At 46.5% G+C, this 21,127-nt stretch overlaps 1 protein-coding gene across 6 annotated transcripts; it reads left to right on the top strand.

Annotated features, from left to right (window-relative positions):
• Positions 1-1,491: 1,491 nt before the first annotated feature.
• On the top strand, positions 1,492-21,106 carry SEC24C (SEC24 homolog C, COPII coat complex component). Of its 6 annotated transcripts, XM_036437714.2 has the most exons (24): positions 1,492-1,638; positions 3,376-3,575; positions 5,910-6,045; positions 9,486-9,661; positions 9,836-10,207; positions 10,492-10,628; positions 11,702-11,770; positions 12,949-13,060; positions 13,289-13,416; positions 14,759-14,897; positions 15,106-15,221; positions 15,387-15,511; positions 15,654-15,845; positions 16,058-16,151; positions 16,363-16,479; positions 16,824-16,994; positions 17,745-17,841; positions 17,941-18,086; positions 18,308-18,446; positions 18,586-18,704; positions 18,803-18,982; positions 19,197-19,388; positions 19,618-19,707; positions 19,853-21,106. In XM_036437714.2, exons 2-24 carry the CDS (start codon positions 3,404-3,406, stop codon positions 19,991-19,993), a joined length of 3,360 nt encoding a protein of 1,119 aa, XP_036293607.1. In that variant the 5' UTR covers positions 1,492-1,638; positions 3,376-3,403; the 3' UTR covers positions 19,994-21,106. The 6 variants fall into 6 exon arrangements, 5 of the variants coding, with proteins under 5 accessions (XP_036293607.1, XP_036293608.1, XP_036293603.1 ...); XR_006741660.1 differs by lacking the exon at positions 19,853-21,106 and having other exon boundaries at positions 18,803-19,002; XM_036437715.2 differs by lacking the exon at positions 11,702-11,770.
• The last annotated feature ends 21 nt before the right edge of the window (positions 21,107-21,127 follow it).

Below are 21,127 nucleotides of genomic sequence, written 5' to 3'. Positions count from 1 at the left end.
AGAATTAGATGATTGTGTAAGAAAATAGTTTATCAATGTAATATATATGCACATATAAAAATATTATTTAACCGAGACTAGTCCTAGACTAATGGGTCTCAATCTTCAGTGTGTGAAAGGAATTGTCAGGAGGGCCTGTGAAACCATAGCTTGCTGAGCCCACCTCCAGAATTTCTGACTCAATATATTTGCAGTGGGTCTGTGATTTGTATTTGTGAGATTTGTATTTTTAACAGGTTCTCTGGTCACACTTATACTGTTGATTCCAGGATCACACTTTGAGAACCCCTGAGCTGGACTGTAAACTCCTGAGGATAAGAACAATCTGCCCATTTACTAAATAAAGCATGCTAATGACCATTAGGCTTCCAGCACAGACTACAGTGTAATGTTTTCAATGTATGAACCACTCTGTGTCTCGGAACAACTAATATTTACATCAACAATATGAGAAAAGAACTTTTGTGCACTTCTGTGTTCCTAGAACCAAGAACATGGCTTGGCATACAGCAGTGCTCAAAGATAATTTAAATGAATAAATATTATTGAAAAGATTAAATGAGGTGTTATATATATATATATATATATATATATATATATTTAAAAATATATATATTTTATTGATTTTTTACAGAGAGGAAGGGAGAGGAAAGAGAGTTAGAAACATCGATGAGAGAGAAACATCGATCAGCTGCCTTCTGCACACCCACTATTGGGGATGTGCCGCAACCAAAGTACATGCCCTTGACCGGAATTGAACCTGGGACCCTTGAGTTCAAAGGAGGACACTCTATACACTGAGCCAAACTGGTTATGGCATATTTTAAAAAAATTGTACAAATATTAGCTACAATTAGTGTTACTCTTTAGAGGTAATAATTACTCTAGAAACTGTAGCTCTTCCACCTGCTGGGGTCATTCTGAGAACAGAGATCATCTCCCTTTCCCATGGCTCAGCATTTAAACCAAGGAGCTGAATAAAAGTGGTTAATTTCCACTGGTGCTTACTATGGTGCCAGGCAATCTACGTGACTATAAGAAGGGTACACGCTCTTACAAGGGTATTTAATATTCTCTCCACTTTACAGATGAATGAAACTGAGGCAGAGATTAAGTTGCCCAAGATAGCGAATTGCAGACCCAGAACTCGAACTCGTTAAGTCCAGCAAAGGTCGTGGGTGAGAACAACACGGAACACGGAAATCAATGGGGTCAAAGGTCAGCAGGAAGTGGCTACGGGACTCTAGGTCAGAGATCACTAACATGTCATAGTAGGCGATTGAGGTTGTTACGGAAGATAGTTTGACCTAATCTTCCCGATCGCTATTCAACTGGTGAGACCGTAAAGCGACCGGGACAGCTGGGTGGATTAAAAGAAAAAAAGAAACAAAAAAGCGCAAATGTATAAGAATCTGCGGAGCCTCCCAAGAGGCGGCTCCGATGGGAAACGAAAGTGACGCATGCGCGGCATCCGGGTTCCTGGGCGCGTGCCCAATGCAGACGTGGCAGAAGGAGGGGAAGGGCCCCGGAGCGTGTGGGCGGAACTTCCGGGGCCGACAAGACAGCCCCCTCGGAACCGGAAGTGGAGCCTGGGAGCCTTGACGTTAGGAACGAAGTCGAACCTGGATCTGGAGCCGGGTGAGGAGTGGCATCGGGAGGTTGTTGGGTAGGGAAGAAGCGGAAAGGCCGGGGTGCCCCTGGCCAGATCGGGGTTCAGCCTGAAGAGGAAGGGAGGAGCCCAGCAGCGGGGCCGGGTGAGAGACCCTCACCTCGCGCACCCGCAATCCAGGATCAGTCTTAGACCCGACCCTCCCTTCTCTCCTCCCGGCCCACATTCCGGCTCCCGTTTCCTGCCCCGAGCCTATCGAAGGGCGCAGGACGCTCGATCTCCATGCTTAGTGGACCAGCCTCTCTCACCGTGGCCAGAGAAGCTGCCCTGGCTCCTCGGGGCTGGGTCCCGGCGCCCTCAGCCTCCGCAGCCCGGCTGCTTCCCGAGTTCTAGGAAGCTTGTCCCGCCCCCTGGGTTGTCACCCTTTGACTGTCCACCCAGAATGGCGTGGAAACTTGAGCCTGCTCCAAACTCTTGGGCGTGCTGGAGGGATTTATTTCCTGGAGAAGAAGCTCCTGTCCTCCCACCCCAGCCCCACACCGACTTTAGGAAGATGAGGGAGGGAAACACTTGTCAAGCCTAGTGTCGTGACCTGTGTAAGGTTTAGGATTTGGAAGAACAACACCAGAGATGGCTCTGCGTGTAAAGCCAGGAGTATCGCCGCTTGTCTGTAGTCAAGAGACGACCCTTCCTAGGAACGGGAAGAGGCCCCTTGTCCCACTGCAGCCTCTATGTGCTCTCCTGCTTCTGGGGCCCCTTCTGTCTATGGGATAGTTGGAATGGTAAGGCTGTTCGGAGTAGATGTGATCGGATTGTCCTGTTCTTGGAAGGACCCAGTTAAAGGGCCGCTAATTCATTCCTCCGTTGCTGGGCATGATTGTAATAATTTTGGTGGTGGCCTAGAATCATGACAGGCATATGAAAAGAGCAGAAACAGGAGAGCTGGAGTGCATTGGGATTTGGATACTCATAGTTCCTCTGCTTGGTGGATAAGGTGAATGATCTCCCCCCCCCCCCCCCCCCATAAAATTTTACTTTGCTGCTGATTCTTAAACTGTTCCCTTAGTTGTGAGAAGTTTTTTGTGCCCGGCCTGCACTCTGATGGAGTTTTCAGGTGTTCTTTACGTTTATTCTAATGCTTCAGTTCTAAGGTACATACCTTTATTTGGGGGGAAGATTGGAGATGGAGTAGCATGAAGATTGTTGTAGTTTAGTCAAAGAATGTCATTTCTCTAATCAGTCACTTTGAAATTTGCCTTTTGATGGGGAGGGAATTTTCCTGATCTGCTAGACTTGTAGCCTGGGTGATTAAAAATGACTAGCACACTGGACTGTATTCAGTGCTTGTTGAATGAATGGATGCTAGAGTGAATGAATGGAAAGTGGGAACACTGTTTCATTTACCGGTAATATCACAGTAGTTCATCAGTGGCAGGACTCCTTGTGTCTAGACACTAGAAATCATACCACTGGGGAGCGCAGGCTGCTGCTCCATTCCAGGGGGCCCGTCTGTGGTTGCAACTTACACCCTCTTGGCAGTGACAAAGCATGGGATTCAGAGTAACAAAACCCTTACTTTGGGGAGTAAACTGGCTACCGGTTGGGGCAGAAAATTACAAAGATCCTGTGGAGTGTGGGAATGATTAGGCTGATCACTGCCTGATAAGGTCGGTCCTTTTTTGTGTGTCTGCTTCCCACCCTGTATAGTTGCTCTCTTTTTAGAGGGTTGATTATGACTAATTTCTCTCTTCTCTCTTATTTAACAGGTGAGACCAAGTTGGGGATGCTCTCATAATGAATGTCAACCAGTCAGCTCCACCTGTGCCGCCATATGGGCAGCCCCAGCCTGTCTACCCAGGGTATCATCAATCCAGCTTCGGTGGGCAACCAGGGTCCACAGCCCCTCCCAACACGTATGGCGCCTACAATGGGCCAGTCCCCGGCTACCAGCAAACACCTCCTCCAGGTACGTTACCAGGGTTGGGTTGTATTGCCCTACCAAAACTGTCTAGAGTCGACAGTTGGGGTGACTGGGATTGAGGAACATGAATCTGCTAAGAGCCCCTCCCTGGGTAGTCTGCTCTTCCCTGTTTTTACAGAACATAACTCTGTCTGCCTTAAGACATCTAAGAGCGCATGTCTTCTATGGTCAATGGCAGTTCATTTCCTGTGGGTGTCACCCTGGGCAGCCTCACCTGGCTGCATTGTTTACAGATGGAGGGAAGGGTTGTGGTTACAGCTCCTTCAGAGCCTATGACCATGGTTGACTATTTTCTATTGACCTAAAGTCTCCCTGGAATTACTTGTTCCATATGCCATGCTATGCTAAATACTTTATACTTTGCTTAATATATATATATATATATATATATATATATATATATATATATATATATATATATATATATATATATTTAATTCTCACCCAAGGACATGCTTAGGGAGAGAGGAGAGAAAAAAAGGAAGGGAAAGAGGGAGGGAGGGCGGAAGGGAGGAACATTTATTGGTTGCCTTCTGTACTTGCCTCAACTGGGGATCAAGCCTAAAACCCAGGTTATGTGCCCTGTCTGGGAACTGAACTGGCAACGTTTTGGTACACAAGCTGATGCTCAACCAACTGAGCCACCCCACTTGGCATTCCTCGTGTATATTGATAATGCCTCTTATTGGACGGACTGTCCTACCAATAAATGATTTTGGTACATGGGGAGCTGGTTTGTGAATGAAAAGTGTGGAGTTTGTGTGCCTGAGTTTTAGCGTCTCTCATATCTTTCTACTGATATTTCTTTTCCTTTGCTTGAGTTTCCTCTGACTTTTAGAGGCTTGGTAATACAAGGGCAATAAGAGAAGACTTTCTCTGATGCTACCTTAAAATCAGTGCTTGGATTTGGATGATGATGATTTTTCTTCTTCTTCTTCTTCTTCTTCTTCTTCTTCTTCTTCTTTAAAGAAGAATAGCTAAATACTCTACAGATTATCCTTAAAGACTTTTAGAAGACGTTGAGCAGTATATCTTTGGTTAGACTAGTTGAGGACTTTGGGTATGTCAAATGCTTTATGCTTTTTAAGAAAGTAAATCCTGTGAAGGAGGCATAGGTGAGATTTGGGAAAAGAAATATTGTCATTTAAATTATAACTTTGAAAAAAAAATTATGAAATGATGAGATTAGGTCTCAGGTTTCTGGAAGAGGCTTACTCTGGGTTGGAACTTTGGCTGGACAGAGTCCACCTCAGTCTGTCAAGTCCTGGCTTATCAAGATGGAGTTTGGCATTGCCTCAAGAGGAAGCTTTATTATTGAGAGGAAAACGTATCTGGTTCTGTGATGGCTAGTGAGCAGGTTCAGATTAATCATGTTCTGTAATGTCTAATCTCTGCTGAAGGTAGAGCAGAAGAAAAACAAATGTTTGAACAGGGATCAGCATCATTTTCAAAATGATGCACCAAGTAACTAGTTGTTTCTCCCTGCATTTCAGGTGGGAAGGACGGTTGGGGACAGTATGCAGGAAGGATGGTTGGGGACAGTATGCAGGAAGGATGGTTGGGAACAATATGCATGAAGGACAGTTGGGGACAGTATGCAGGAAGGATGTTGGGGACAGTAGAAGTAGCTTTGATGGCAGCTCTGATGAGCAGAAAGGATGGAGTCCAGCTTTTGTGAAGACATAGGTGGCACCACTAATGGGAAGACAAGCCAACTGTCCTGACCGAACTATTGGGTGGAAACAAAGACTCCAACCTGTGGGGACACTTTTCTGAGCCATGTGCTATTGGGAGAGTGAACACTTAGAAGAGGATGGAGAGAATACGGTTGGGATAAGTAGAATTTATGGAAAGGAGGTTGGCAGAATGTCTTCCCCAAGAGACAACTTAGTTCAGTGTATTACTTGCTCATGTTCTGTGCCACCTTTCTCATCTATGTTCGAAGTTTCTAGTCTCTAAAGTGTCATCTTTTTCCTTAAAATAATTAGCCTTTATTCTAGGGTGAGAACATTTGTCTGTCCTGGATTGATTGCATGACAGTAAGTATATGGTGATCATAGAAAGGCCCTGCAATCCTGTAGCTCTGGCTACAGCTTCACTTGTTGTGTGTGGGTTCAGGAGAGTGGAGGCTCTCTGATTGGGCGTCAGTGTTCAGAATCTGCTGTAGTTCGATTTGCATAGTGATGGTGTCCTTTTAATTACAAAGCCGTGGTATTGGGCCAGTGAAGGTCTGTGCTTATTGATCTTGCTTTGCATTCCTTGCTTGGGAGAGAGGAGGAATTATTTCCCAATCACTTAGTTCCTGTCCTTTACCCTCAGGAGTGTCAAGAGCCCCACCTTCTTCAGGGGTGCCTCCAGCCTCCACAGCACAGGCCCCTTGTGGCCAGGGAGGATACGGCCAGTTTGGCCAAGGAGATGTACAGAATGGGCCTAGCTCCACTGTTCAAATGCAAAGGTATGTACTCAGGTCAACCTAAATTGGTGTGATGATGAAACTGGAAGGATTAGGAATGTCTGAGGGCCCATTTCCTTTTCATTGTCTTTTATTTATTTATTTGTATATTGATTTATTTACTTTTTCACCTTTTTAATTTTTAAATTGAATTTTTTGGGGTCATGTTGGTTAATAAAATTATATAGATTTCAGATGTACAATTCTGTAATGCATCATCTGTATATTGTATTGTGTGTTTTACCCCAGGTGAAGTCTCCTTCCATCACCATTTATCCCCCTTATGCCCTCTTCTGCCCTCTTCTGCCTACCACCACTCCCCTTTCCCTCTGGTAATCACCATACTGTTGTCTGAGTTTATGAGGTTTGAGATTTGTTTTTGTTTTATTTTTATTTTTTGTATAACCCCTCTCTCTGTCTTTCTTTTAGATAGCTTCTTCTCTTTCTTCCACCTTTTTGTATTTTGTTTTTCTTTTTCCAGGTTACAGGTGCTGCTGCTGTCCACTCTGTGGATTGTTGACCTATCTTAGTACCTATGCTCTTTTACACATTCTTTCTCTTTCTTTGAACCTGAGTTTTTTTCCTGACTAGGCATATATCTCCATATAAGAACAGGAAGAAGGGACCCCAGGATTATTTTCCTCCTCTGACTTCCCTCTTTCCTCTAGATCAGGTACTTAGTAGGACTTATTGGCTAAGTTCGGGTGTGACCAGTTACAAAAGAAATGATACTCAAAGCAAAATCATATGTGCCATTCTTTGAAAGCTTTCATTATTCATTAAGGCCAATATATTGTTATTATAATCATTAAAACAAAAGGAAATCACATGAGTGATGAAGACTTTGGTGGAGCAGGATCTGTTTAGCTGTGGGTAGAGTGTGTAGTAATGGAAGAGTTACCTTCTGACATTTTTATTGGGTGTCCAGAATGTACATCTTTCACATTGAATGCAAGCCTGGAGAAAGATCCTGCGAAGCTCTCCCCAACCCTGTGTGTGGGAATATTCCGGAAGCAGTATAGGGAATTCATTCATTCATTCATCCACTCAAACAAATATTTAATATTATTATGTGTCAGGCATTATTCTGGAAGTTGGAGATAAATCAGTAAACAGAACAAGTCTCTGCCCTCATGGAGCTTACAATCTAGTGGAATACACAGAAGATAACAGGTAGATAAATATAAATAAGAAATAAAACAGAGTAAGGATATAGAGAATGACTGGTGAGGAGGTAGGAAGCTGTTTTAAATAGATTGGTCAAGGAAAAGCCTCTCTGAAGAGATATTTGAAACCTTAGTGAAATGATGACGGGAGCTCTCCAAAGGTGAGAATGTGGGAAGAGCAAGAGGCCCAAAGGGGCTAGCATAGTGGAGAGTGGAGGGGATAAAGTAGAAATATAGGCAGGAACCGTTATTATACTCTGCTTTGTAAGCCATATGAAGACGTTTAAATTTGATTTTAGTTGCTGTGAGAAGCCATTGGAGAGTTTTAAAGTTTTACTGTGAGGATTACATTAAAGCACTTAAAAAGGCTTTACAAATTGTAAAGCTGTATACAGATACATATACAGATGGTGGTTTATTATTACTAGGGCATGTGACAGAATAACATTGAGTAGTTGATAGTATTATGCATAATAATGGAGGAGGACTATAGAACATAATTATTCTGATAAGGATTTATGAGCATCTGCCATGGGGCTAACAGTATGCTATGGAAGATAAAACTGCAAAGCCCCAAAAAAGAGCTTAAGGAGGTAAGGCTCACTAGCATAACACTTAGATGATACTACTTGAATAAATGAATGAAAAGTGTTAAACTATATGATCAATAGAAGCTAACTAAATATAATAAAGTACCAGTTATTTAGTAGAGACAAAATAAACAAGAAGGATAAATCAGAATTTCAATACACTAAACTGTTGCGAAGAATTTGATTCACTCTTGAAATCTCAGAAAGGGCTTGTTGTGTATAATAATCTATGTTGTAGATTTCTGTAGCAATAACACCGTAAAACACCAGTGCAAGTTGCTAGTTGGTATGCACCGATATTGGAATAATTTGGTATGCACTGATATTGGAATAATTTTGTATTTATATTAAAACATTTTAAAATTGATTTTAGAAAGAGAAGAAGGGAGAGAGAGAGAAACATTGATCAGTTGCCTCCCATAGGCATCCTGACTGGGGAATCAAACCCGCAACCTGAGGATGTGCCTTGATCAGGAATTGAACCCTCAACCCTTTGGTGTACAGGATAACGCTCCAACCAACTGAGCAACACTGGCCGGGGCCAGTATTTATATTTTAATGTGCTACCTAATACCATGGGACTGCCTAACATAGCTACCCAAGAAATGAAGCTTTCCTAATAAATAGATCCAGCTAGAACCCCTGGTTTATGTCCTGTTTCTCTAATTCTTTTCTGGTGTAGTTTGCACATCGATATGATTAGTATAGATTACCAAATCAGCTGACCTGATTCTCTGATCTTGTATATTTTTCTAACATCCTTCCCAAGATAAAGTAATAAATACTTTGCTTTAAAAGTTAAACAGTCAAACTTCATTTGTTTGATCCTACATTTATTTTATTTTTATTTTATTTTATTATTATTTTTTTATATTTTATTGATTTTTCACAGAGAGGAAGAGAGAGGGATAGAGAGTTAGAAACATTGATGAGAGAGAATCATCGATCAGCTGCCTCTTGCACACTCCCCACTGGGGATGTGCCCACAACCAAGGTACATGCCCTTGCCCGGAATCGAACCCAGGACCTTTCAGTCCGCAGGCCGATGTTCTATCCACTGAGCCAAACCGGTCCCAGCTATTTTATTTTATTTTTTAAATATATTTTTATTGATTTCAGAGAGGAAGGGTGTAAGAGAGAGATAGAAACATCAATGATGAGAGAAAATCATCGATGGGTTGCCTTCTGCACACTCCACACTGGAGATCGAGCCTATAACCTTGGCATGTGCCCTGACCAGGAATCGAATTGAGACCTCCTTGTGTATAGGATGATGCTCAACCACCGAGCCATGCCGGCGGGGCTGATCCCACATTTATTAAATATCTGTTGTGTTAACACTTCTGTCCACGTTCCTTTTCAGCTCCTCAGGGCTTCTGGTTACAAAGGATTAAGGCAGAGGAGGCGATAATCTAAGGAGCAGGGTAAATAATACTTGACCCGAGGGTGCTTGGCATATGTTTGTGGAGTGAACCTCATGGAAAACAAGATTTGTCATGAATAATAAAGTGTAAATCATCAGGAATGTAATTTATCTGCAAATATACGAAAGTATGAAGCCATAAGAGCCCAGGATGAGATTAAGATGCTGTAAAGCAATATAGCTTCCTACATGATATGATGTTCCTGCCAACTGTGAAGGGTGTCGCAGCCCACCAGTCCTGAACTGCCTGCTTTCTCCTCACAGGCTCCCTGGGTCTCAGCCATTTGGGTCAGCCCCAGTGGCCCCTGTGGTCAGCCAGCCAGCTGTTCTTCAGCCCTATGGCCCTCCCCCGACAAGTGCACAGGTGACTGCTCAGATGGCTGGAATGCAGATCAGTGGTTCTGTGACCCCAGCCGCTCCCCCTTCAGGGTTGGGCTATGGTGAGTAGCTGTGACAACAGGAATGTTACTGTTCTCCCTTTTTTTTTTTAGAAGCATCAGGCTGTGTCTCTGAGCTATAGCAGCTGGGACAGGCATTCCTGCCCCTCTTATGTGACTTACTGAACAAGATGGCAGGATGATGGGGGTTCTGATTCTACCTCTTCTACTTCTCAGGCCCACCAACATCACTGGCGTCGGCCTCAGGAAGTTTCCCTAACTCTGGTCTGTACGGCTCCTGTCCTCAAGGCCAGGCTCCTCCCCTTAGCCAGGCCCAGGGTCATTCTGGGGCTCAGCCTCCACAGAGATCTGCCCCTCAGCAGGCCTCCAGCTTCACACCCCAAGCTTCGGGGGGTCCTCGGATGCCTTCAATGACTGGTCCACTCCTGCCTGGACAGAGTTTTGGGGGACCCCCACTGAATCAGCCCAACCATGTGTCCTCACCTCCTCCTCAAGCTCTGCACCCTGGCACCCAGATGGCTGGGCCCCCAGGACCGCCACCCCCTATGCACTCCTCCCAGCAGCAAGGCTATCAGCTGCAACAAAATGGTGAGTTTTCCCATGCATGCCTGTCTAGGAGCCAGAGGTTTCAGCTATTCAGGTGTTTTTTGTTTGCTTGCCTTTAGTTTTGCTTGCTAAGCGGTAAACTAGATGGATAACTTCAGGGTATTATTACTAGGATGTAGGGGTTATAAGACATTCTTTATTCTCATAGTTCAGACAGTGTGGTCTTTCTGAATGGTCATTGTTCTGCCTCATAATTCTCTATGTTTAGGAATCTAGTAATTTACCTGAGGAGTTTTAGTTCATCAACCCGTGTCCTTGTCTCTCAGGTTCCTATGGACCAACCCGGGGCCCTCAGCCCAATTATGGAAGTCCCTATCCAGGAGCACCCGCTTTTGGCAGTCAGCCTGGGCCTCCTCAGCCACTGCCTCCTAAGCGCCTGGATCCCGATGCCATCCCGAGCCCTGTAAGTAGATACTTAATGTGGTTCTGGGGAAGGAGTTTGTGATGAGATATTTGCCAGTATTTTCTGATTATTTTCTTGTTCGTTCATCTTATAGGTGTAGAAACTAGATGTAATGTTTGATTCTTTGAACTGCAACTTGAAGCCCCGGAAGTCTTTTGTGATATTTTTACTCCTGGGCAGGAAAGGAAGGGAAGACCAGAGTGATCTGGCTGGAGTGCTGTGTTCTGTCAGTTATTGGACACCGCATGGTCACCGCTGCCCCTTCTGTGGGGTAGTGGCTGTGTCCAGGTCTTGTCCCCTTAGATCTGTAGGAGCCAGTGGGAATTATAAGAAGGAGAGCCTCAGTTTTCTCCCTGCTCCTACCCGGACAGCTTTAAGAGAACGCCTCTAGTACTTCTGTTTGCTAGGCTCCTGTGTGGATGGAGAAAGGGATCTATGCTTACAAGGGCAGTTTGGGGAAGCTGCTTCTCCAGAAAGAAGGTGAATCTCACCCTTAGAATCTACAAGCCTCCCTTTCCTACTCAGAATAGAGGCTGGGCACCACTTTATAGTGCTTTCCGCAACATTTGCTATGTCAGTGACCTCATCATGCTTAGCCATTGTCATATTCCATTCTGTTCTCTTCCTTTGGGGAACTACCAGGGTGAGGGACCTTGTCGGCTAGGGGGACCTGGAAGGACTAAGCAGCCCTTCCTTCCATTCCCCCCCTTTAGTGAGAAGGGGCGTCTGGTGCATGTGGAGGGAGAAGAGTTCTTAGCTGGAAGGCTTGGAGGGGATATCCCTCTCCTTCCTTACGATTTATCCCATCCAGCCTCTCTTTAAACCCCTGCTTGCCTCTTGTATGTCTTTGTCCTTATTTTTCTACACCATAGTCTAAGCCATTAAAGCCTCTGTGTTAGAACAGAAAGACTTGGGATTTCTGACCTAGAGAGAGCCTGATTTCAGCAGTATGAGCTGGGCTCCAGCTGTTCATAGCTAACTCCTCAGGGCTGAGAGAAGTAACATCTGCTTCTTGTTCTTTTGTCTCCCTCCCTGTATTACCCTGCTGCCTTTATTATTAAAACACTAAAAAGCAACTCCATGAGCTGCCTCCTCAGCAGAAAACCAGGCACAGGATAGACCCCGATGCCATTCCTAGTCCAGTAAGTGCAGGGGGTGTGTGTGTGTGTGCGCCCGTGTCATCCATGTGTTAGTGCCACCCATGCATGCCTGTGACTCCTTTTCACCTCACCCACCATGTCCATCTCTCTCCATCCTTTTCCCTTAGTCCTTCTAGACCTCGCTTTTACGAACTAGAAGGATGTGCATGCCTCAAGTCACATGTGATGAAGAAGTAGCAAGCTGTTAGCAGTGCCTTGAGGACGGGGCGGGAGAGCTCAGGCTCTGAGGGGGGTCAGTGGCATGTTAAGCTTTGGTGTTCTGCCGGTTCCTCCGGAAGCCTGCATGTGGCATTTGGTGGAACTGGACAAAGATGAGCGGTAAATCCTTCCCTTTTGGGTTTGAATTGTCTGCAGCCTGTTGTGGATTAACATTTGTGGCTATAAGTTTGGGATACTGGCATTTCTTAAGGGGAAGGAACTACTGTTTTGGGAAAGTGTGAGCCACCTCTCATCTGCTATGGGCTTTGATTCTTATTCTCCCTTTACTTTTTCTGGTTTTACCAAACACATCCTGAAGATCATCAGCCTGCACAAAGATCTGATTACAGCTTTGCAAAAAAAATGTTTTTTTCCTTTGCCAAAATATGGGAGACTGAGGATTGGGCTCTAAGGATTGGGTATTTACCCTCTTCTCCCATATTTATACCTCAGTGCTCGCCTGAACACGGGCAGCATCTGCTTCCTCACCTTACCTGATCATTTCTGGCTGTTTTATCCTCTCCTCACCCTGTCCCTTCTATTTTCATTGAATGTAGAGTCACTCCAGGTAGATTCATTTTTACATGGTTACTATTGTCTGTTTTCCTGTTCTTACTCAAAACGTGTTTTGGAGGGTGGGGGAGGGAAGTGGAATCTGATCATGTTTGAAGGTTTCTGATAAGAGCTGGAGCAGTCCTGGAGTTAAGGGAATAAAAGGGTGATTATTATTGATGAGAGTCTGGACAATTAATAAAGAAACCCATTCTTGGCACTGCCTGTCCAGCATTTTGTAGAGCAGAATGGCATTACAGCATCTTATATGGTCTCCAGAACAGAGCAGGCCTGGCGTTCCTTGGCCAGTGGTTTCTGTGCTACAGCTTCAGCCTTTCTTTCTCCTGGCTCTCTGGAGCCTGGTGTTCCCTTTTTTTCGTGTCCCCTCACTCATTTCCCTTTTCCTACAGATTCAGGTCATTGAGGATGACAGGAACAACCGGGGCTCAGAGCCATTTGTTACTGGCGTACGAGGCCAGGTGCCACCCTTAGTTACCACCAACTTCCTAGTGAAAGACCAAGGTGAGAAAGGCATAACTCCTCCCTGTGGAGACATTTCCTCCGAGATTATCAGCTTACAGATGGGGCTTTTGTCAGTCTTTAATCAAAGACCAGCGCCTCATCGGTCTGTAGCGGGGGAAAAGCCATCCTCAGCTCTAGCATTTGTGGGGGTGATGGGGGGATCAGCAAGGGAGAGCTGGTTAATTGGGGGGACTCTGTGATCTGACTCAGGTGTTCTGCTTCCTTTAGGAAATGCAAGTCCCCGATACATTCGATGCACATCCTATAATATCCCCTGCACATCTGACATGGCTAAGCAGGCTCAGGTGCCCCTGGCAGCTGTCATCAAGCCGCTGGCAAGGCTGCCCCCAGAAGAGGTAAGTCAGGGTATTATACAATGAAAGGGAGGAAGGGAGGAAGAATAAGACTTCTTCCTAGATATGAAAGGGAAGAAGTCTTGGTTGGGTGGGAGGGGAGAGTATCTTCAATAGCTTTCTATCTCAGGGCTCATGCCTTAAGAGGATGGTAGGGATGACAGAAAAGCCCAAGAAATCGCTTAATGGGAACAAGGTCCAAGGGGAAACAAACAATATGAAAAGAGACAGGGCCAACTTGTAGGGGAAGAGATAGCTGGATTGAGGAGACAGCTGGATACAGGAGCCTCTGGTCATTTCCACATGATTAGAAGTGAATCATTCTATTTTTTCTTATATGCCATACTATCATCCCACGTAGGTTAGGGATATTAGGACAGCATGTAAGAAGAAAAGGTAAATTGGGATCCAGTAGTCCTTCTTCACTGGCTTGGGCCCTACTCTGTCACCCTAGCACTTGAAATCAGCATGAAAAGAGGAAGGGCTTGGCCACTGCTCTGCCAGGCCTTGGTAGGACACCCTCATGTCCATGCCTAGCTTATCAGCCTTAGGGTGCATTTCTGTATAGCCGGAAGCTCCAGGCTCACCTTACATCCTGCTTCTCTGCCTTGCTGTGTTTTCTCTTTTTCTCTTCCTGGGTCTCCATGGGGATGCTTGGACATGCTTGCTGGTTTTTTATCTGTAGGGTGACATCTTCCTGGGGCATCCATAGGTGTTATATAAATGCAGGGATGGAGAGGACATAAGTGTCATAGATACTTGGTTGGGGAAGGAAGCAGGAATCAAGATTTCTGGGCAAGAGTGAAGGGGACTGAAGATAGGGCCAGAAATGAGAATATAGGTAATTTTGGCTTTCTCTTTTTATGCATCTAGCAGACTCTGGCTTAGCAGGGTCAGTTTTACCACCATCTCCCCCCCCTTTTTTTTTTTTTTAAATATATTTTATTGATTTTTTACAGAGAGGAAGGGAGAGGAGAGAGCTAGAGAGCTAGAAACATCGATGGAAGAGAGACATCGACCAGCTGCCTCTTGCACACCCCACACCAGGGATGTGCCTGCAACCAATGTACATGCCCTTGACCGACGCTCTGTCCACTGAGCCAAACCGGTTTTGGCTTTTTTTTTTCTTCAAAAAGTGACATTCTGGAGATGGGGAAGGAACTATGGAATTTAGACTCTTAGGGATATTTATGTGACCAGTACCCTCATTATTTGTCTTCATTCCCCTTCACTGGACTCCCTCCCCAGGCAAAATGTCTGAGCCTTGGCTTCTCCCTCCAGGTTGTTCTTTCTCAACCCACCAAAGCTTCCCTGTGTGTCTGAGCCCTTCTTCTTTGCTCCTTAGGCTTCACCGTATGTTGTTGACCACGGGGAATCTGGCCCTCTGCGCTGCAATCGCTGCAAAGCATACATGTGCCCTTTCATGCAGTTCGTGGAGGGAGGGAGACGCTTCCAGTGCTGCTTTTGCAGCTGTATCAATGACGGTATGTCCACTGTGGCTGGGACTGGGGGAGATCTGGATTGCATCTTCAGTGTTTTTCTTTCTAATTAGACAGATGAGGGTCATTATATAGGAACCAGGGAAGTAGGACACATATGAGGATGTAGGGCAGTAGAGTGAACTCAGTCAGGGCCAGACTTACTAAAATTGAGAGTGGACCTTTGAATAACCCTCTGCCATACTCCTCACAGTTCCCCCCCAGTATTTTCAACATCTGGATCACACCGGCAAACGTGTGGATGCTTATGATCGTCCTGAGCTTTCCCTGGGCTCCTATGAATTCTTGGCCACTGTAGATTACTGCAAGGTGAGAGGAGATGCCGTGGGGAGGGACAGTGGGTAGAGGACAATGAGACAGCTAAGAATTGCTGTGATCATTTCCCTTACCCCTTCTTTGTCCCCTTGACTTCTCTCTAATCAACTAGCCTGATTACCAATGCCCCCCTGCCCCCAACATTTCTTTCCTTTGCAGAACAATAAGTTCCCCAGCCCTCCTGCCTTCATCTTCATGATTGATGTCTCCTACAATGCCATCAGGAGTGGTCTTGTTAGGCTCCTCTGTGAGGAGCTTAAGTCACTGTTAGACTTTCTACCTAGGTGAGAGTTAGGGAGCGGAGGTGCTTCCTTTGCATAATGATGGGCGGGGGGGGGACTGGGTTGGCAGCTGGGGGAGCCTGGTGTCATGAAGCTCGGTGGTGGAGAAGGTGACAGGTCTGGGTAACACTATCACTTTCTACAGGGAGGGAGGAGCGGAAGAGTCAGCAATCCGAGTTGGCTTCGTCACCTATAATAAGGTGCTCCACTTCTATAATGTGAAGAGCTCCTTGGCCCAGCCACAGATGATGGTTGTATCTGATGTGGCTGACATGTTTGTGCCACTGCTGGATGGCTTCCTGGTCAATGTCAACGAGTCTCGGGCAGTCATCATCAGGTAAGAGCCAGATTGTGGGTGTAAAGTGGGCGATGGTGTGGGTACAACTATAGAAAGCCCGAGACTTGAGCAAAGGGGTTGGCAGAAGGACAGGAGCTGTGTGTTAGGAGTTTCCAGAGATTGGGGGCTTTTCCCAGATGACTCTTCAGGGAATTGGGGACTTTGGAATCTGGATATCAATTTTGAATGCTTCCCATTACCTATCTCTTCAGCTTATTGGATCAGATTCCAGAAATGTTTGCAGACACAAGAGAGACAGAGACAGTATTCGCCCCCGTTATCCAGGCTGGGATGGAGGCACTGAAGGTAAGGCTAGCGTCCCTAGCAACCGCCTCTGCTTGTTTTCTTCTGGCCAGTGTACCCCCTGGGATACAACTCCTGTTTCCTCAGTGATTGATGCCTCTCCAGTGATTCAGCCTGCCTGACACAGCTGGCTGAAGAAAGGACAGGGAGGGGATGAATGAATAATAGATGAATGAAGGAAAGAATGAACAAGTAGTCTTCTCTTCTTTCCTAGGCTGCCGAATGTGCAGGGAAGCTGTTTATATTCCACACCTCCCTGCCCATTGCCGAGGCCCCAGGGAAACTGAAGAACAGAGATGACAGGAAGTTGATCAACACAGACAAAGAGAAGGTGTGGGATTGGGAATAGGGGGAGAACCTCCGTTATAGAGGAGGGTAGTGACTCTTCCCAATGCAATACACTATTCTTACTTTTCTTAAGGGGAACTGGGATTGGATACTCTGCTCTTTCACAAGTGACATCTGTGACTGCCAACCTTCCTCACTGCTCCCATCTTTCTATCCCATCTCATCCCAAAGCCCTGGGTAGATTTTTTTTTTTTTTTTTAAATAGAACATTCCTCTACCAATACAAACTCTTCTATGAATAGGCTGAAGTTTACATTTGAATATTCCATATTATATATACGAGATATTTGGAGCTGAGATATTTGAACGTTTTCTATTCCTCCCCAGACGCTGTTCCAGCCTCAGACAGGCACTTACCAGGCCCTGGCCAAAGAGTGTGTGGCCCAAGGTTGCTGTGTAGACCTCTTCCTCTTCCCTAACCAGTATGTTGATGTGGCGACGCTCTCTGTGGTACCCCAGCTCACTGGTGGCTCTGTCTACAAATACGCTTGCTTTCAGGTACAGCATGGGACTCTGGGTGGCACATGGAACAGGACTGGGAGTGTCTGCCTACATGTCTTTAGCTGCTGACTCATTAATATGAATAGTGTTAGAGGGGAAGACCACATAGTGTGAAGAAGAGAGCCATGAGCCCTAGCTGGTGTGGCTCAATGAATAATGTCGGCCTCTGGACTGAAGGGTCCCAGGTTTGATTCCAGTCAAGGGCGCATGCCCAGATTGCGGGCTCTATCCCAGTAGGGGCCGTGCAGGAGACAGCCAATCAATGATTCTCTGTCATCATTGATGTTTCTGTCTCTCTCCCTCTCCCTTCCTCTCTGAAATAATAAAAATATATTAAAAAAAAAAAAAAAAAAGAGAGAGAGAGAGAGAGAGAGCGCGCGCGCGCGCGCGCGCCATAAGTGTAGTGCTTGGTAGTGTGGGGCTTAGAATCAGTCCTGGTTTGATATTCTGGTCCTACCACTTACTATGACCTTGGGGAAATTACTTGTCTCTTTCTTCATATGTAAAGTAGGATTTTAATACTTATTAATTAGGATTTGTCATCAGGATTAAGTAATTATGTATAAAGCTTTTGATGTGGTACCTGGCATATAACGTGCTTAAAAGGTATCATTATCTTCACTGCCACCACATCCTCCTCTTCTCTGTTGCTGTCAGTATGAGTCAGCAGCTTGCAGAGTGGAGGGGTTGCAGGGAGATGGTTTGCAGGATGTTGTGTGATGTGGCTTTGGGCCTGTGGGGCTGCAGGTGGAGAATGATCAGGAGCGGTTCATGAGTGATCTGCGTCGGGATGTAGAGAAGGTCGTTGGCTTTGATGCTGTGATGCGAGTCCGGACAAGCACTGGTCAGTCCTGGTTGAGAAGAGCAGGTGGGGGGTGGGGCGGGAGGGAGGCAAGTGGCACCTGTCATTCCTTTAGCCCTGACCCTGTCCATGTGGCCTCAGGTATCCGTGCTGTGGATTTCTTCGGGGCTTTCTACATGAGCAATACGACAGATGTGGAGCTGGCTGGCCTGGATGGGGAAAAGACGGTGACTGTGGAGTTCAAGCATGACGATCGGCTCAATGAAGAGAGCGGAGCCCTCCTGCAGGTGGCAGGCAGCAGGCGGGAGGCAGGGGCTGGAGAGGAAGCCTTGGGTGTCCTTTCACTGGATATAGAAAGGCTGCAGGGAAGAGGGTGAGGGGTGGGTAGAGAACACTGGAGGCTGGGGAAGGGACAGCTCATGTCTTAGTTTAATAACAGCAAAGGGGCAGTTTCTCAGAGGGATTGGTGTGGGAAGGGTGTCAGCTCCCTTTCTCTCTCTTCCCCTAGTGTGCCCTGCTCTACACCAGCTGTGGAGGGCAGCGACGGCTCCGCATACACAACCTGGCCCTCAACTGCTGCACCCAGCTAGCTGATCTGTATCGAAACTGCGAGACCGACACGCTCATTAACTACATGGCCAAGTTTGGTGAGGATAGAGGCAGGCCAGGATGGGATTTGGGCTGAAAAAGGTGACGGTTAACGATTCAGCAGTCCCAGGTAGATGTGGTGGTAAGACCCGTGATGGAGTGGCTGAGTAGTGACTGCGATTTCTCTTTCCCATCCAGCATACCGGGGGGTCCTAAACAGCCCTGTGAAGACCGTTCGTGACACTCTTATCACCCAGTGTGCTCAGATCCTGGCCTGTTACAGAAAGAACTGTGCCAGCCCCTCCTCTGCAGGACAGGTGGGCAAGCATGTTGGCGGAGGAGATGTTGGGACAAATGTTTGCCTTTGGGAGGGATTTCTCATGATTATTGACTTCATCTTGATAACCCCCTTCAGCTGATCCTCCCTGAGTGCATGAAGCTGCTCCCAGTTTACCTGAACTGTGTGCTGAAGAGTGATGTCCTGCAGCCTGGAGCAGAAGTTACTACTGATGACCGTGCCTATGTCCGACAGCTGGTTACCTGCATGGACGTGGCTGAGACCAATGTGTTCTTCTATCCTCGGCTCCTTCCTTTGGTGCGACTGAGGGCTGGACAGTGAGACATTGCACAAGAGAAAGGGGCATCCTAGAAGGAGTGACATTAATTTATTTTTACCTATGTCGTCCGATTTAATTTTCACAGAATTACCGAGGGACTTAGCTTTCTGAAATTTTTGTGTGTTAGGGGGGGGGGGGCAGTACATGTGTCTCATGTTCTCAGTAACATTTCTCCCCTTTCCTTCTGTCTAGACAAAGTCTCCCATTGAGAGTACCACTGAACCACCAGCAATCCGAGCCTCTGAGGAGCGTCTGAGCAATGGGGACATCTATCTGCTGGAGAACGGGCTCAACCTATTCATCTGGGTGGGAGCAGGAGTCCAGCAGGGCGTTGTCCAGAGCCTCTTCAACGTCTCCTCCTTCAGCCAGATCGCCAGCGGCTTGGTAAGGGCAGGGCGCCAAGGAGAACACAGTGTGGAAATGTACTCTGTGGTAGGAACCAGTACAGGTTTTGTGCTAGTCCCCTCAAATAGCAGGGAACACTTGAGGGCAGGGAGGGCGCTGTCCTTCTTCCAGGCTTCCTTGTTTCAGAATGATGCATAAGCCTGTGCTGCCCCCTATTGACTAGACTCAGAGTTCCTTACCGTAAGGATGAATGAATTTTGTGTTCCAGGGTATTCTGCCGGTTCTGGATAATCCGCTGTCCAAGAAGGTGCGAGGCCTCATCGATAGCTTAAGGGCACAGAGATCGCGGTACATGAAGGTAACACTGATCTGAACCTTGGGTTTTTTACCTGGTCAAGTTCTCACCCTGAAGGGGGGTAGAGAGTGAGAGACTAGATAATGGGATTTCAGGGCATGTTTGATTCCCCTTGGCTCTGCCTCACGATGCTGTGTTCTGGCCATAGCTCATCGTGGTGAAGCAGGAGGACAAGCTGGAGATGCTGTTCAAGCACTTCCTGGTGGAAGACAAGAGCCTGAGCGGCGGAGCATCCTATGTGGACTTTCTCTGTCATATGCACAAGGAGATTCGGCAGCTACTGAGCTAGAGCAAGAGGGTAAAGGGCATAAGGTCCCAGGCCAGCTTCCAGAAAGTACCCCAGGGTAGCAGGGAAATCAGGACAGTTCCATATCTTAAAAGTCATGTAAGCTGATCTCAGTATCTGTGGGGGGAGGGAGAGGTATAAGGAGACACCTTCTTTCTGGGCTCAAGTGTCCTCCCACTCTGTCATGTCCTGCTGATAGAAGGTGCCCCTATCCCTTCACTTTGCCCTTCTTTTCCTGCTAATCCGGTTGTAATGAATGTAGTTTCTCAGTTCACTGTATATGATTCAGTTGGGGGATTTGGAGGTACTCAGACCCTGGTGATATCATGCCCCTTTGGACCAACCTCCAAGAAAAGAGAGCAGGCAGGAAGGAGTGGGGATCCCAGGGTTACTATGGGGGGAGGGGGGGACCCACTAATTCAGCTCAGTGCCATCAACAACTTCCTATATTAGGGATAAACATACAGATGCACAAGAGCTAGGGTTTAAACCTTAGGTGGTGGAGAGAAAAGTGCTTGATCCTTCATGGGCCTGGAAGTCAGCAGCCAAGTCAAAATTACTGAGGATGGTTGATTAGCTTTCTCTGCTGCCATGCTTTTGTTCTCCTGCAATGACTTGTGATCACTCGGTCATAGTGATCGTAGAGGCACGCTGTCAGAGGTGAATGAGCCTGGGAACTGAGTTGCAAAGTATATAAAGACCTGGGGAAGGTGCCAGCCTACTTTCCAGCTGGAGAGACCCCAGTACTGGATGGTTCTGTAGGAAGTCTGGTCATCAACTTGCAATACCTCACAGAGCCAGCCCACATCCCACTCTGCGCTCCCGCTGGAAACACTGCTTCTCCAAGCTGGGGATTGTTGGGGAGAGAGGCAGAGGTGGCCGGAGCTCTGTACTCTCCTCCCGGGACACCACTCGGGCTCTGATATCGATAAAGTGGCTGACAGTTATCTTCCAACCCGAACTGGCTGGAGCAGGACAAGGGCTAGGCTTGATGCTGGCCAGGCTTCCCTACCCCCAGCCTGGGATGCCCCTGCTCTGGACTTCTCATTTCTCTTCATTGGTTTATTTTTCAATGCATCTTTAATTTGTAAAGAAATAAAGTAAATTAAGATGTAACCAGCAGCCTCGTTTTTACTT

Source organism: Pipistrellus kuhlii, unplaced genomic scaffold, assembly GCF_014108245.1.
Source record: "Pipistrellus kuhlii isolate mPipKuh1 unplaced genomic scaffold, mPipKuh1.p scaffold_m20_p_15, whole genome shotgun sequence".
Lineage (NCBI taxonomy): Eukaryota > Metazoa > Chordata > Mammalia > Chiroptera > Vespertilionidae > Pipistrellus > Pipistrellus kuhlii.
The sequence above is the reverse complement of the archived record's forward strand: the minus strand, read 5'-3'. Positions and strand labels throughout refer to the sequence as shown.